This window comes from Alosa sapidissima, chromosome 10 (genome assembly GCF_018492685.1).
Source record: "Alosa sapidissima isolate fAloSap1 chromosome 10, fAloSap1.pri, whole genome shotgun sequence".
In the NCBI taxonomy this organism is placed as follows: domain Eukaryota; kingdom Metazoa; phylum Chordata; class Actinopteri; order Clupeiformes; family Clupeidae; genus Alosa; species Alosa sapidissima.
Window position 1 is genome coordinate 4,451,194 of NC_055966.1, and position 16,959 is coordinate 4,468,152.

Here is a 16,959-nt window from a genome sequence, read left to right on the forward strand (position 1 = left end):
ACATTCACTAACAGCAGAAAAAGTAATTAAAAGTATATAAAAACACAACTAAGCAATAAGGACAGTAGAAGATAAATAATATACTAAAATACAAATTATACTAACTAACACTTAATCTAAATCAATTCTAAAAACAGTATCCACATAGTGGTGATTAATCAATCAAGAGGCGCTTGCAATGACTGAGGCAGGGACTGAGCCTGTGATTCTCTGTGCATAGTAAGGTAGGCCTAAGGTAAGGTCCTCTGCGTGAGTGAGTGTCATGGTGATAGTGCAATGGTGATAGTGCAAATGAGTAAGTCCAACAGTGCAAGAATAAAGTCTATATATCTATAACTATTTTAAGAAAAGGTATAAGTGTGGCCACAGTTCGGCTGTGGCATGGAGGGAGCTCGCATATGTGCTAATGTGCTAATATAGCACGCAAACAGTGAGGCAGAAAGACAGTGGTAAAAAGTGGCTAGTGGACAGACAGTAGATGCTATCCAAACATGGAGGGGGTGAAGATGCAGACAGACTATGCAAAGAAGTCTATCTTTCCTCTTCCCTTAATTATGTCAGCTGAAGACCTGTAATAACATACACATTTTTACAATACATCAGGAGTTAACATGAAAAACCTTGCTCCTCTCAAAGGCTGTCACTTGCATGTTATGTCTAGTTATCTTGCAGTTCCTCTCCATGACAGCAGGCGTTAGCCTACTTCTTCTCTATGCGGACGCCAGCTGTGCTAACGTTAGTGTTTGCAGTCAGTGTCATTCTGGGTAATATTCATGGCGGAACTCTGAGGAAGGCATTAGCCAACCCAACCGTCTGAATTGTAGTGGTGAATGTTTAATACGTAAAGCTAGTTTGTTAATTTAGGTTCTCACCACTATTTTCTGTACTTTGAAGTGTGTGACACCAAATCAAATAGTAGACATGGCAGAAAGCAACGCAGGTGAGTATATAGCTGGCTAACATTTCTGGTTGGCTAACTTAGCTAGCAGCTAGATGGAAACATTGCAGTCTTACATGATTAGCTGGCTAGCAGACGTGTAGCTGGCCACAGTCATTGCTTTAACAGTTTTCTTTATTTTGCCGAGTCTGTGTTGGATTGTGAAGTCAGTTTTAGCGGAATATTTAACCACTAACCACACAGTATTTAGTTATCAGACTGCAGAACTTAACGTTAGCGTTACCTCAATGGCTGACGCATCAACGTTAGCTTGATATCTAAAAGGATTGTGGCCTCAATTCCGCTATTTAACAAGTAATCTACTATAAACATCCTGCTGAATAGATATCTGTGCCTATAACTGCCTTATGCAGCTGGTCGTATAGGGCAGCAACTGGTCTTGTGAGATTTAGATTGTGCCGAGGGAATTGTACCCAGCGTCATGTACCTACTTTTGGGTTAACGTTACTAGCCAGTTCTGATGCGATGCCTAGTAGTAGCTAGCTAGCTAGTAAAGGAACTTTTTTGTGTGATTGACACGCCCACCCACACCCAGTCTCATAGTTTATCTATTCTTATTTATTTATTTATTTATTTATTTATTTATTTTTATTTCAGAGCAGAACACTGACACAAAACATGACAACGTTTCCTCTCCTGGTATTTCAGATCAAGAAAAAGAAATGGCTTCAAATGCTCATGAAGCATTCACGGTACTGAAATAATCCCCAGATGTTGACTGCTAAGTGTAACTTAAAAATGAGAACTACTTTGGCCAGAATGTCACATTTTTACTTTATCATATGTTAGTCTTCCTGACGGTTGTTTTTTTCAGTAAATGTACTAGTGCCTCCTGAAAAACATATTTTGTAATGAAGAGTATACTCGTTAAATTAAATTGAACACATATGTCTCCCATATGTAAATTCCAAATGACTAACTGTAATCCAGGCTGTTTCTGGTTAAATGACTGGTTGTTTGTTTACTAGGCTGGAAAATATGATGAGTGCCTGATGCATCTTGAAAGTCTTCAGGATCTGAACAAGGAAGACTATAAGATCTCGATGAATAAGGCCATTGCAGAGTTCTATAAAAGTGGCCAAACCACAACTGGAACCTTAAAGCAGACTTTGATGACACTGAAAAGCCAGGTATAAAGCATTGTGTTCCATATCTCCAGAACTAGATGGGGGAAAATCATGAAAGGTGTTGCAACAGTTGTTTTTCTATTTTCTTCTGGAAGGTTCACACAGCTGTGGAAGATATTGATGGTTTAGATGATGTGGAGAACAGCATAATGTACTACAATCAAGCTATCATCCACTACCACATGAGGCAGTACTCTGAAGCTATTGCAATTGGAGAAAAACTCTACCAATTTCTGGAACCCTTTGGTATGGTTCAAGTTTATTCACAGGATTACTTGTAAAATGGGATTATTAGTGTCTTTTTAGTGTGTGTTATGTGCCTACCTTGTGTATCTTTAAAACACCATTTGTAATCTGTGTTGTTCCTTCTTGCTGTATTCCAGCATAACACCTCTCCCAGTGTAGTGAAGGAATACAGTAAGCTAGTTTGGCATGTTGGCTTGATGATGCGCTTTGTCCTAGAAGAGAAGTTTGCTCAGGCCGTGTGCTTCCTGTTGGTGGACTTGTACCTGCTCACCTTCCAGCCGGAGAAAGCCCTTCACTTGCTCGCCGTGCTGGAGAAGCTCACAGTCCAGGGCAATAGCAAGAACGGCAAAGGAGAGGTGGGACCTTTTCTATTGCCAGCTCTTGTGATTCTTCTTCTATGTAGCATGTGACTAACAGTGACAAGGTCAAGAGTTTCGGTTCAACACTACAACGCTCCAAAACCACACCACAACATTCAACGCTCTGAGAAATTTTGTGTAGTCCTATTAGCAAAAGTGCTTTGAGTAACCAAATTTTTGTGGCAATGTACTGGTGAGTTATTATAGTTGTCCTGAGGGAACTATCTGAGATGAGTGGGTAGTGCTATAATAAGCTGAAGCATTGCCTATGTGGTTCGCGTTGTGAGTAGGGATACAAAAACTGGAATGTTGAGCCATTCTCTATGCACGCTGTTAAGGCATTCCTCTACCCTTGTAATAAGCTAGTTGGCCATTACTCTACATCGAGAACTTTTCCTGATGGTTTTACATGAATTATTTGCATGAATCAAACGGTCTTCGATAAGTGTGTGCTACAGCTGTGGTTCAGGTATTATTCTGCAATGAAGCTCTCCTGGTAGAAAGGAAAAGGCACCCAAAAGTATGCCCTATACTATCGGAACATGTGTGCTGGTGCATTTGACCAAATATTGCTACTTTTCTGGTGAAAAGGTGAGCAAAGTACTGATCGTTTACACCGTGGCTGCTTTCTGAGAAGAAAAATCGCATAATAAATCACCATGTGTGTTGTTGTAAACTGGGATCAGCTAGCCAGGAGCAGGTGCACACTCTTCAAAAATAATCTTTCGCCGCATTCCCATCCAAAACACTCCATTAGCTGCAGGGGTAGAGAATAGGAGACTTAATTAAAATTCAATGTTTTTGATGGTAAAACAAATAGATGGGCTGGTGCATGCATTCAAAGTGTTCATTTGGCTTTGTTTCTGTAATCAGAATCATTCTCTGTCCTGTGGTAAAAATTGTGAGAAGGTTCCAAGATCCAGTAAGCCATCTTTGCCTATAGTTACCCAACAGCTTTCTGAGCCACCTCCCATGAGATTGTGTTCACCAACCAATACCATAAGATATGTTCCATGTCCTCTACTTTTACTAAAATGTCTGTGTAATGTGTGTAATCTGTGCCCTGTGCATTTCTTGTGTGCCACACTCAGACTCAGGGTGCCTGTTCTGTGCTCACCCACCCTACAGGTGGCATGTCGTCCCACATGCAAGTTCTACATTCACAGGGATGCAGTAACAGAGGCAGCAGACCAGATACAGAATAGGAGCAGAGAGCTTACGGCAGGACAGGTCACTGAGGCAGACTACAGCAGATCACTCACTCACTTACTCACTGCTGTGTTAGTTTTTCAACCATGAACCACGTGGATCCAGTTTATGTAGCAAGAACAGAGTGCAGCACCTACAAGCTCAGTTTGAGTCTGATTGAGTTAACTTCTCTTCACTCTTTTATTTCATGATTAAGAAGTGAATTTGAATGTTCAGTTAACAAGTGGAGTCTGTCCTTTTAATGGTTTGAATTGTAATGGGCTTAATTGGAACAGTTTGAAGTGTGACCTGCTGCTTTCTGCTGCTTCTTGTTTCAGAATGCAAGCACAGGTAAAGACAACGCCACTCAGAAAGCTGAGTTCACCGCCATGATTGAGGCAGCCAAATCAAAGATGCATCAGGTGAGGCCCACTTTATTCAGTACTCAAACTTCTGTCAGTCGCTCAAACATCTGCCGGTCAAACACAGACCTTTAGGTAGATAACAGTAATAAAGCTCCCAGAATGTGCAATGAACAATTTTCTGATGAACACTTGTCTTTCCTCCTGTAGTATAAAGTGCGAGCCTACATTCAAATGAAGTCCCTCAAGGCCTGTAAGAGGGAAATCAAGTCTGTCATGAACACAGCAGGCAATGTGAGTACTTGAAGTGACTTCTCTCTCTGAGCCTCCTAACCTGTGTGAGTTCCTCTCTGACTTAAAGACCCTGTAAGCCACAGAGATTTGTTTAGAAATTGGTTGTGTCTAGGTTAAAAAACTATTCCAGCGCCCCACAGGGATACAGGTTCAAACCCAACCCTTGGTCATCTCTCTCTCCCACTTGATTCCTGTCTCTCTTCATTGTCCCATCTAAATAACTGCAGTCATTGTACCTGCCCACAGCATTTGAGAGCAGAATATACCAGTCATTTGTTTCATGATTTTGAAACCTAATTATATATATATTAAGCAATATTTTCAACCAAACTAACCAAAGTAATTGAAGTGAAATTAACATGGAAAAAGGTTAGCCCTTCCATGTTCATGACCTAACTAGCTTCTGCATTCTCTCTTGACCTACAGTCTGCCCCCTCCCTGTTCTTGAAAAGCAACTTTGAATATCTAAGAGGAAACTACCGGAAAGCCATCAAGCTCCTTAATTCGTCGAATATTGCAGAGCACCCTGGTCCCCTGAAAACAGGTATTCATTCAATTTGGCTCTCAAGAGCTGAATCTGAGTATTTTTCACGCTTGTTGACGCTGAGTGTTTTGCGCTGAGTGACCGGCCTCCTTTGTCCCCAAGGAGAGTGTGTGCGCTGCATGTTCTGGAACAACCTGGGCTGCATCCACTTTGCTATGGGGAAGCACAATCTGGGCATCTTCTACTTCAAGAAAGCCCTGCAGGAGAACGACCACACCTGCGCCCAGCTGGGCGATGGCAGCAATGGACAGAGTGAGTGACCTGCACATCTGTAAAGGGGAACAAACTGCTTACTAAACTATGAGTAATGACTTCTTTTGTAAAGAATATGGGTTTGTGATTGTGTGTAACTGAAATGCCTGTGAGGCTGTATTGGGCTGTTTGCAAGCATCTGCATATCACTTATGTGACGTTCTCGCTTTAACAGGTTTGTTGTAGCGTTATTTCATGATGTGCTGCAAACGGCAATGTTGTGTTTTGGACATTGTCAAGGTTTTGCTGTGATATATCAGTGCTTTAGTAAGCATAACTGCATTGTGCACGTCTTTGCTATGCAATATTTTCTTGGCTCAAGGGCAGGAGATGTAGCCTGACGAGCCAGACCCACATTAAAATGTAGGGTCTGGGCACTCACCGTTCGCAGTGCTCAGTCTGAGGGGCGGGATAATCGGTTGTCTTTCAAATTCCCTCTGCACGCAATAGGACAGTGCTATGAGTCCCATGCGTTTTCCCACCAGCGGAGCTGGCTAGTTCAAACTTTTGCCAACTTAAAAAAAGCTTAACTCATGTCGCACTGTTCGCCAACAGCAACATCCATTTTCTTTGTTTTCAAGTAGCAGGGAATTCAAGCCAAACCGTTGCAACTCTGCCATCAATCATTATGTTAAGCCTGCCTAACGACTCTATACACGATTTGATTGGCCTGATAGAAGTTTAATTTTTCGAGCTCACAAGCCAACGGAGAGTTGCTAGACTAGCCCTGGCAGCAACTGTAATTAGGGTGCGTCTAGATTTCAAGGCTACAGGAGATGTGGAACGGTCTGGAATGTTTTGGTGCAATTATGGAGGTCCTTCAAAGCAGCTGGTGCCTATCTGGCTGTCCTTCAGCTGTGCACTAAGTTTAATGTACCTGTTAGGGATGTGTCTTATTTGAGCTGCAAACTGCTTTGTCCATTTGAAATAAGAGAATAATTGCTTAATGCCAATGTGTAGAGAAGGGATGGTGAATAGTAAAACCCCCAAACGGGAGCTGACTTGCACCCTGTGTTCTCCTCTCTACACCCTGTGTTCTTTTCTCTACACCCTGTGTTCTCCTCTCTCCTCTCTGCACCCTGTGTTCTCCTCTCTGCACTCTGTGTTCTCCTCTCTGCCCTCTGTGTTCTCCTCTCTGCACCCTGTGTTCTTTTCTCTACACCCTGTGTTCTCCTCTCTCCTCTCTGCACCCTGTGTTCTCCTCTCTGCACCCTGTGTTCTTTTCTCTACACCCTGTGTTCTCCTCTCTCCTCTCTGCACCCTGTGTTCTCCTCTCTGCACTCTGTGTTCTCCTCTCTGCCCTCTGTGTTCTTTTCTCTACACCCTGTGTTCTCCTCTCTCCTCTCTGCACCCTGTGTTCTCCTCTCTGCCCTCTGTGTTCTCCTCTCTGCCCTCTGTGTTCTCCTCTCTGCCCTCTGTGTTCTCCTCTCTGCACCCTGTGTTCTCCTCTCTCCTCTCTGCCCTCTGTGTTCTCCTCTCTGCACCCTGTGTTCTCCTCTCTGCACCCTGTGTTCTCCTCTCTGCCCTCTGTGTTCTCCTCTCTGCACCCTGTGTTCTCCTCTCTGCACCCTGTGTTCTCCTCTCTGCACCCTGTGTTCTCCTCTCCTCTCTGCCCTCTGTGTTCTCCTCTCTGCACCCTGTGTTCTCCTCTCTCCTCTCTGCAGGTAAGAAGTTCACAGGCATCCCCATGTGTGCCCTCCTAGCTAACAAGCGCCATGAGCTGCTCTACAACTGTGGCATTCAGCTGCTGCACCTGGGCCGGCCGCTGGCTGCCTTTGAGTGCCTGATGGAGGCGGTGCAAGTGTACCATGCCAACCCACGCCTTTGGCTGCGCCTGGCAGAGTGCTGCATTGCTGCCAACAAAGGGGTACGTAGCGCTGTTACATATGCATCCTCCGCCAAGGACGGCACGTTAGCAGCGTGTTAACTGTATAGTGTCTGTGGTGACTGAAAGTCTTCTTGTCTAAGTCTGGTCTATAAAGACTGAGAGATACATAAAAATGATTGCCCTTGTTGTATAAAAGACAGATATGTGCCCACAGGTCAGGTTGGAATAACGGAAACACGACTGTCTTTGGCCTTTCTAAAACCGCCACAGTGCCTAGCAGTATTCCATTTCAGATTCAAGTTTCATACTCTACCCTGGTTCATAGTCCACCTCTGCAGCCAGAAAGGCTGCATTGTGACTCCACACTGCTGTGGTGGTAATGCTATCCCTCCTGTTTGGTTTTCTCAGAGCTCTGAACAGGAGAACAAGGGCCTGCCCAGCAAGAAGGGGATTGTCCAGTCCATTGTGGGCCAGGGCTACCACCGTAAGATAGTACTGGCCTCCCAGTCCACACAGAACACAGTCTACAGGTTCGTAAAGAGAACCCCTCCACCAGTGGGGTATACTACGAATCTCGATTAGTGGGTTAGCGAGGTATGTTAGGCTCAAAGCCAGGGTATGCTGTGACACGAAAGTGGATGGTATCTTATGCTGTCAACCAAACCTGGTCGGGAGGAGGTTATGTGCTCAAGTTATAGCTCAAATCGTGTAATCTACTGCCCACTGACCAATCAATTGTCTTAAACAAAGTTATCTCACCTGTAGGATTCTGTCATATATCTTACAGGTGGAGGTCCGCCTCTACTAACATTTTGCATCTCGAATGCGCTTTAATAGTGCTGTGCGTGCAAATATCCCACTATGGATGTGCATACCATACAACAATTGATGACAGTTGATTTATTTGATGTTATAGGTTAGACACAAAAAATGACCACAGTGTAGATTAAGCTATCGCTCATGAATGTGGAAGTAATTGTTTTTAAATATAGGCGGTCTTGTGCGTCTCCACGTTTCACGATTGGCCAACGTCATCCCAACACCGAGAACGCGCACAGATCTGAGCTGAAACCCTAGTTTGACAAATATATCACATAACTGCTATCGTAGTATAACTTAATGTATACCCCTGAGTCAAGGCTTTGTCAAGCCTCGATATGTCTACATAGCCTAGATATGTCTAACGTGCTTCGTAGTATACCCCACTGGTCCACCTGACAGTGGCTGTTTTTAAATTGTAGTGGGCTGTTGTCTCAGTGTCTGCTAGTTCCATCATCCATCATTGACATTGACCAGCAGATGGCGTCAGAGTAACTTCTGTGAAACATGAGCTTGTATTATCTATTTGGAATTGGTGCTTTAAACCATCCATTGTGTGTGTGTGTGTGTGCACGCACGCATGTGCGTGTATGTGTGTGTGTGTGTGTGCGTGTGCGTGTGTGTGCATGCTTTTGTCTTATTTTTGTGTGTGCGCGTGTGTACGTGTGTGTATGTATGTGCATTCAGTGAGGGTCAGTCAGCAGCCATCCCTGTGGCCAGTATGGAGTTTGCAGCCATCTGTCTACGCAACGCTCTCCTGCTGCTGCCAGAGACCCAGCTGCCCGAGGCCAGAGAGCAGCCGCCCAGTACAGAGAGCAGCGCCGAGGGCACTGATGCAGCAAGGTAAACACACACACACACACACACACACACACACACACACACACACACACAAAGAGCAGCCGTAAGGGCGCTGATGCAGCAAGGTACATGCACACACAAACAAACACACACAAAGAGCAGCCGTAAGGGCGCTGATGCAGCAAGGTACATGCACACACAAACACACACACACACACACAAAGAGCAGCTGGGGCAGTGAGCCATTGAGATGCCCCACACAGGGCAGATTACAGGAGCCACCCAACGAGATTAAGACACACCCACAGAGTACTAGCAATAGCTGTGACGGCTCTGGTTTGGCAATGTGCAAGTAAACGATTACGATAATAAGTGCTCATCACACATCCTTATACATAGCCCCCCCTCCACACACACACACACACACACACACATACTCACACTCACACTCTCACATACTCACACTCACACAACACTTGTAGTTATGACACTACAAGATACAAATAAATGTAACTTTTATTTGACTCTGTTTGTATGATATTAGACTTGTATGTTAAGAGTTCTCTGTTGCTATTGTGTAATGGAACTGGTGTGTCCCTGGCCCCTGCAGTGGGAAGGGCCAAGACGGAGAGAAGTTCATCCCTGCTGCGCCGTCCTCGCCTCTGAGGAAACAAGAGGTGGAGAACCTGAGGTAGGAGCTCAAGTGTGCCGCCCGCTGCATATTTAACCATGTTGATGCACTACCATTTGTCCATGCTCACACTCTCTAACACCGTGCGTGCGTGCGTGCGTGCGTGTGTGTGTGTGTGTGTGTGTGTGTGTGTGTGTGTGTGTGTGTGTGTGTGTGTGTGCGCGCGAGTGCAAGTTTTAGCTCTCTGTCTTACCTGCCCTCTACACTGCTAGGCAGGTAAACCGACACAGAGTCTTCCAGTTACTCATGTGCTCAGTGTCCGCCTCATCCACTCCGTGTAAATGTTTGACGTGTGCTTGGTGCTAGTGCTACCAGAATAGGCCTAAGCAAATCCACTGAGCTCTAACATTGCATTTACACTACCAGCCAGGTCCCACAGCCTGAATCAGAGTGTATATAATTAAATATGGAGACTCTTGATTTATGTCATGGCATGTGTGTGTGTTGATGTAATCGTTCACTTATACGACACATTTATTAATTCAGGTATTATTTTATCATAGCAACACATAATTGGGTTCAAGCCCAAGTGATCCCCTAGAGCTGTTGTACAACTTCTTTTTCTAATATTCGTATTATAATATGTTTCCACTGTGTAAGCTGTTGGCCACTGGCCTAGTGGAATGTGTCACTTACTGTGCCCACTGGCATTTAGAGAACATTCAGGAGCACAAGTCTGCAGTATTCTGTGTCTTTTACAAGTTGTTGTGTACAGCTTGCTTGTCTTCACTACTTTGCATGTAAGCATGTACCTGCAAGAGTATGTATGTCCAGACTTGAGCTCAGACAATTCCTAACGTGACTATTAAACGGCTTCACCTCCTCCAGAGCCTCTGACCCTCTTCTGGTGGTTGCACACACAGCCTCCGCTCAGCTCTCTGTAGCCCGTCTTGTTCCTGTCACCTACCTCCTTCTGTTTTTCGTCTGCAGCTGATTAGAAAAAGGCCTCTCCCTCTTTTCCTCTCTCTCTCTTACTCCCCCTCCCTCTCCCTCTCTTCCTCTCGCTCCCTTTCTCTCTCCCCTCTTTCATATGTGAACAACAGCAGGCTGACCTTGTGGTGACACCCTCCAGCGCTCCATACCTTGACAAGTTTATGAGCGCGCCAGCCACTTTCTCCAGTTTCTCTTCCCAGAAATCTCTCCCCGCATCACTCCTATTTCAACCAGCCGGCCACTTTAGAAACGCTGCCAGCCAGCATTGAAAATGTCTCCTAGTCTCTCTCTCTCTCTCTCTCTCTCTCTCTCTCTCTCTCTCTCTCTCTCTCTCTCTCTCTCTCTCTCTCTCTCTCTCTCTCTCTCTCTCTCTCTCTCTCTCTCTCTCTCTCTCTCTCTCTCTCTCTCTCTCTCTCTCTCTCTCTCTCTCTCTCTAATGAGTCCTCTCTGGCCACAGCCACACCTGAGAATGCTCTGGTCTGTCGGGGGGGGGGCCCCCTGTGGTGTGAGCGCCAGAGGCCGTACAGGAGCGTTGTCGGGAAATGGAGGCTGTCACTGCCCGGGCTGCTGAGTCACAGAAAAGCCCACATGTTATTAGCCACCCGTTCACACACCCTACGAGCCCAGCAGGACTCGTAAAAGCCGGGGGCCTTGCTGGGCTCTTAACATCCTGCCTGTTTGTGTTCCTTCAGTTTGGACAAGGCTCTCAGTTTTACAGTCTCAGACATCTCTCATGTGTTTAATATGTAAGCTTTGCTCAGTTTTGGAAGAGCTATCTAATAAGATTAATATTGTGTGTGTGTGTGTGTGTGTGTGTGTGTGTGTGTGTAGGTGTTCTATCCTAGCGTGCAGTGCTTATGTGGCACTGGCGTTGGGGGATAACCTGATGGCTCTCAGCCACTCGGAGAAGCTCCTGTATCAGCCCAAGCTGTGTGGCTCCCTAAAGTAAGTCCCCCCCCCCCCCCACCCCTTTCTTCTTTTATCTGACTCTGCTTAGATCTTGTTTCCTTCTCCTTCTCTCTCTCTCTTCTGTCTCTTCACTCTCACTCTTCTCTCTGTCTCTTCTGTCTCTTTTCTCTCTCTCTTCTTTCTCTCTCTTCTCTCTCTCTTCTCTTGTCCTCTGTCACATGGCTCTCTTTCATGGAGCTTTTATGGACACAGACTCTGGCCATGATTCCCGGTCTGCTGTTTTTCTTTCAAACATTCCGGCTCTTTAGCTGTCGATCTTGATTGATAGGTGGGCGGGCCCTAAGCTGACTGCACCTTTAAATGACACCCATGATTGATTGGGTGGCGTCAGTTGCCCAGCCCCCAGCAGTGGTTGTCCTCCACAGATCAACCCCAGGGCCCCTCCCATATGCACTTCCTCCCTATCTTAACAAAGAGCCAGAGTTCCGCTGTGGAGCCTGCATTGTTCCACCTTTACTCTCTAAGCATGTGCTGGGATACCACTGTAACACCCAGTGACTCCTAACACAACGGGCCTAGTTGTGTGCCATTGATGTTCACAGTACTGTATCATAGCGATGTACTTGGGATATACTCATTCATTACTCAGTCATTTTGTCAGGTCACACTGTGTGACTGGTCAATGAATGAGTACTGTGAGGTGATCTTAAGGAGATTCTCTTTCAGAACCTTTTTTATTCTCTGTGGCATTTTCAATTCTGGAATATTCTGTGCCATCAGCATGACCGATCAGTTCTATTTTGTGTGTGCTGTCTGTGGCCGCAGGTTTTTAGGGCACTTGTATGCAGCGGAAGCGCTCATCTCGCTGGACCGCATCTCGGATGCCATCGCCCACCTCAACCCGGAGAATGTGACGGATGTGTCACTAGGAGTGTCACCCAGTGAGCAGGACCAGGGTGCGTCCTCCCTCTCTTGCCTGCGCATGCTCTCAAAGTGTCTACAACCCAAACGCCATCTCATTCACCCAACATGCAGACACCGCTACACACGCATTTACTGTTCACCTCTCCTAACCACGCACACACACGCGCACACACATACACACACATACACCCACACACATGCACACACACACTGTGTGCTAGGGGTGGGCAAGATGGACAAAAAATAATATCTCTATTTTTTTGTGATTTTGACGATAACGATAATTAGTCGATATCCTTTAAAAAAAAAGTCTGAATTACTTTACAGCTCATTATGAATAGCATCAATACAATAATAACCAATAACCTAACCTGTGACTTTTTAACCAAATCAACCAATGCATTGTCACTCTGACACATTTCCAATTTTGCCCCCGCTTGTGTGTGTGGCAATGACATGGTCTAGCCAGCTACATTAGAGAAGATGACTAGGCCTAACAGTTTCCCAAGAGAAAGTCTGAAGCTGAAGTTCCTTTCAAAAACCTTTATTTAGGATTCACTGTAAAACTAAGCAGACCAACAGAGTACATCAGTTATTTCCTTCGATGTTTTGTTTAAGAGAAATTATATAGGCTAGCATTCCAAGTTACAGAATAGAAACTAATGCGTTAGCTTAAGGCTAATGTATATGAGAAATCCCATAGAGATGCTAACGGTTAGCATAATCGATACACGTAGATATTTAGAGCAAACTTCAGTCCATTTACAAAAGGGTTACATGAGAAGAGTTCTTTGTTTACAACTGACTATTAAAATACACAAAGGCAAATGTTTTCTCTCCATATAATACCATGTAGGAAAAAATGTGACCGTCTCATCAATGCTACATGAACAGAAGTAGCTGCACAAAATCCCAAGTAGGCTATGTCTTGATCTCGCTACATTAGGCCTGCATATGACAACGTGGACCCACTAGCGATCATGTGACACTTGCTCTGCTGCAATGGGGCTTCTCTTGCATACACCTCCTGGATTTAGTGAATGTATGGGGTTTCAATGCGTGATTTCGAGAGTTTTTTTCCCCATAAGTAATTTAAATACTTAATAATGTACATTTGCACATCGTTAAAACAACAACCACGATATTATCGCAGACGATATATATCGCCCACCCCTACTGTGTGCTTGCTGAATTTAACCCATTGCTTGGCCATGGGCCAGTTTCCATGTGTCCTGTAGTTTAAATTCAGTCTGATTAGACAGTAAGCACAGGAAGTACACTGTCACCATGTACTTAATGATTACGTAAGAGGAGCCCAGGGCCACCCACCTGTGCTGTAATAGATACAGAGGAATCAGGTGAGCTCAGGTGATCCACTGGCTCTAGCACAGGAAACCGACCCATTCAGCAACTATTCCATTGAGCTGCGTTCTCTTCCAGTGGATGGCCAAGATTAAGGGGAGGGGCCTAGGCACAGCTTTAAGAGTCAGTGTTGCACGTCCTCTCGTTTGGCGCGTCTGTGAGGCGGTTAAGTAAAGCATTAGTGCACATGGACATGGTAATCCCTCAAGGGCTAGAACTCTATCTTACTCATCAGTGTTTCCCACAGAATTGAATTCTATTTGTGGTGGTAGGTTTGCAGAATTAACATGAATGCAACAGTTTTTAACAAATTAACGCAGCGTGGTTATGATGCAGATTTAAGCACGGTTTAGCCAGTCGACTTTTATGACAACAACTGCAGGATTTTTTATGTTTTCTTTAAACGTGCATGTAGGTTTGTTGAGAGACAAGGAGAGGCTGCGCAAAGGTGCACATAGCTCTTCAAAGAACGAATTACATCCAATTTAAACAGTACAACATTGACCACCAAACAATGATTTTCTGTGTTGATATTGTGGTGGGCCGCCACAAATAAGTCAATGTATGGGAAACACTGCTCATGTATGGCTCTGGCTACCACGTGAGCAAGAGTAATGCTCACACACTAGCCTATTTTCACTGCTGCAAGAAAAGGCTACGCTGACGTATAACAAGACAGAAAAACTGCTAAATCAGTAGGATTTATTATGAGGGATGTGTAAGATCTATATGAAGGGCTCAGATGTCATTTGCAGCACTAAATACTAACTCTTTGACACATTGTGCAGAGTAACATGAGAAGCATGATTTTGTGTGTGTGTGTGTGTGTGTGTGTGTGCGCGCGTTCTCCCACAGGCACTGATAAAGGAGACCTGGAGCCAGTGGAGTCTTGTGAGTACAAGTTTTCTGCGCCATCTTCACAACAGCAGCCAAAACATATATTCAAACATGAGAGTGCCATTATTACCATCAGCATTTAGATACATCTTCAACATGTTTTATAGCAGTTTAAAGCAATGTTTTTTTAGTTGCTTTGTATGCGTGTATGTACTGTACAGATACTTGACAGTTTATTGAAATTTGATTATTCTGACATGGCTTCTTAACCATGACTCACACAGCTTTCTCTGTAGTAATGAGAAAATAGAATCGATGGCCTATTAGTCCTATTTGAGCCTATCAGAGCCTTTGTTGCTCCTGTGGAAAGAAATGAATTAGACTACAGGCCCTTAAGTCTGCTGCAATAAAAAAGTGTGTGCACGTGTGTGTGTGTGTGTGTGTGTGTGTGCAGCAGGGAAGCAGACTCCTCTGTGTTACCCCAGCACTGTAACCTCAGCACGCGCCATGATGCTCTTCAACCTGGGCAGTGCCTACTGCCTGAGGAGCGAGTATGAGAAGGCCCGCAAGTGCCTGCACCAGGTACACTCCTGTTCTACTCCACACACTTTTCACATTCTCACTTCAATCTTTGCTCCGCGGAACTTGCAGATGATGTTTGTTGGTTGGATGCTCAGCAGCCAGACAGATGTACCATTCCCTTCTGAATTTGTCTGTGCCCTGCAAACATGGCTTGATGGTCGGGTGCAGTGGGTAGGCTGCAGTGTAAAGTGCGTCTCAGTGGTTAACTTTTGAGTAGAGACATGAAGCTCAGGCTGCTCTGCTTCCCTAGGCTGCATCCATGGTGAACACAAAGGAGATTCCTCCAGAAGCCATTCTCCTGGGTGTCTACTTGGAGCTACAGAATGGTATGTCTGAAGATGACTAATGGAAGCAGTACTTACACACACATCTACATTTCTGTCCTTAATCAAACATTAAGGCAATTCTCTGGCAAACTGTTACAGGCAATACACAGCTAGCCCTCCAGATCATCAAGCGCAATCAGCTCCTGCCATCACTCAAGAGCACGTCATCGCCAGACCTACGCAAGAAGCCGCCACCGTACCAGCCTGCCGCCCCCTTACAGCCCATCCAGCTGCCCTCCAGTTTCACGCAGGTCCAGCGCAAGTGACGCTCCTCCACCCCACCCGACGCACAACTGCTCCAACTGACCTCAAAGCCCCCTCCCCCACCCCCCATGAAGGACCACATCCAACGTCTTGAAGAGAACTACAAGCAGCAGGGCCCGTTGCCCTTGAGCAGAATGGCTGGTGGGGGGCCTTGTATACAGTATCTAGTTTGGGGTATCAAGGATATGGATGGCCATTGTGGGAAGGAAAGAGTGCCCCCTGCCCCACCTCACCCCAACCCAACCTAACCCGGCAGCCTCCATCAGAACTGGACTGCAGAGCTTTCGCTGGCCATGTTAACTGTTCAACCCTTCTGTGGGGGATTTAGATGGGTTGTATAACAATAAAACATTTACCCCACCTAGTGCGTGTAGGGTCTCAGTCCATTCTACTGTGGAGGTTCTCGTTCTGAAACCCAACACATAGTGGGACCTCATTTGATTGATGGGCAAAGTGCAAATTCTTAAGTCTTAACTAAAGCTCATTTAATAACTAGAACAAATCTATTTGTGACTTCAACACCATGGGCAAAACAATGAAGTGTAAACATTGTTACTTTAACACCATGGGCAAGACAATAAAGTGTAAATATTGCATATATATGCCACATTGTATATATACATATGCAATATATACACACATACACATTGTGTATATATACATATATACATGCCATATTATTGGCAACTAGTTTTAATATCTTCAAATTAATTTGATGCAAGGACATCATTATCACTAGTCATCCATGGTTAGCAAAGAAATGATCATTACAGCCAACTATATCCTGAAAAAAAGAAATTGACATGCTTTATCAGCATGGTGGAGTTTAGTGGGTGGGTAGTTATTTCTGGTACAGGTTTCAATACACCCTTCAGATGGCTAGCTTCCAAGTGTTCAAATAATAATCCTTGCTGCTGCTGCTTTAAATGGCTTGGTCTGGACTCTGGAGAAAGACATTTGTGAACCCGTTTCAAACATGCACATTCAAATATCTAGCCAGACTTTTTTTAGAAAAACAAATCGACACACAAATGTGTAAGACATTTGTTTTGTAAACAAAATTAAGTTATTTTTTGACAATCAGTTGTGTGTACACTTCTCCTGTGAAAACACTTCACCATCGCTTTAACAGGAAGATTTTGTAGTGTTCCTCTGTTTATTGTCAGGTTTACATAGAGACTGCAGTGATTCAGATGGTCAGTTTTGCCAAAGTCTCCCAACTCAAACAAACGCAGGAGGCTGTTTTTGGGCTCAGCGCAGTGTGGAATGCCGTGGTGTCGAGCGGCCCTGAACCTTCTCTGCCCCAGCTCGCTCATGTGTGGTCCCTCCTCTCTCCCCCCTGAGGGTGGTCCT

General features: G+C 44.9%; 1 protein-coding gene across 5 annotated transcripts; it reads left to right on the forward strand.

The window, feature by feature from the left end:
• Positions 1 to 727: 727 nt before the first annotated feature.
• On the forward strand, positions 728 to 15,970 carry cnot10 (CCR4-NOT transcription complex, subunit 10). Of its 5 annotated transcripts, none has more exons than XM_042107365.1 (20): positions 729 to 940; positions 1,556 to 1,650; positions 1,927 to 2,088; positions 2,181 to 2,331; positions 2,551 to 2,687; positions 3,819 to 3,920; positions 4,217 to 4,300; positions 4,451 to 4,534; positions 4,961 to 5,078; positions 5,181 to 5,330; positions 6,995 to 7,197; positions 7,567 to 7,688; positions 8,665 to 8,820; positions 9,389 to 9,469; positions 11,234 to 11,347; positions 12,137 to 12,267; positions 14,453 to 14,488; positions 14,889 to 15,016; positions 15,267 to 15,342; positions 15,442 to 15,970. In XM_042107365.1, the coding sequence occupies exons 1-20, from the start codon at positions 922 to 924 to the stop codon at positions 15,606 to 15,608; spliced, it is 2,316 nt and encodes a 771-aa protein (XP_041963299.1). In that variant the 5' UTR covers positions 729 to 921; the 3' UTR covers positions 15,609 to 15,970. The 5 variants fall into 5 exon arrangements, with proteins under 5 accessions (XP_041963303.1, XP_041963299.1, XP_041963301.1 ...); XM_042107367.1 differs by having other exon boundaries at positions 1,561 to 1,650; XM_042107366.1 differs by having other exon boundaries at positions 1,607 to 1,650.
• The last annotated feature ends 989 nt before the right edge of the window (positions 15,971 to 16,959 follow it).

What these genes read in the sequence shown, in the direction of transcription:
- cnot10 (XM_042107365.1), top strand. An exon ending in GCAAGAACGGCAAAGGAGAG is followed by an intron (nt 2,688 to 3,818) that starts GTGGGACCTTTT and finishes CCCACCCTACAG; the next exon opens with GTGGCATGTCGTCCCACATG. An exon ending in GAGAGCTTACGGCAGGACAG is followed by an intron (nt 3,921 to 4,216) that starts GTCACTGAGGCA and finishes TTCTTGTTTCAG; the next exon opens with AATGCAAGCACAGGTAAAGA.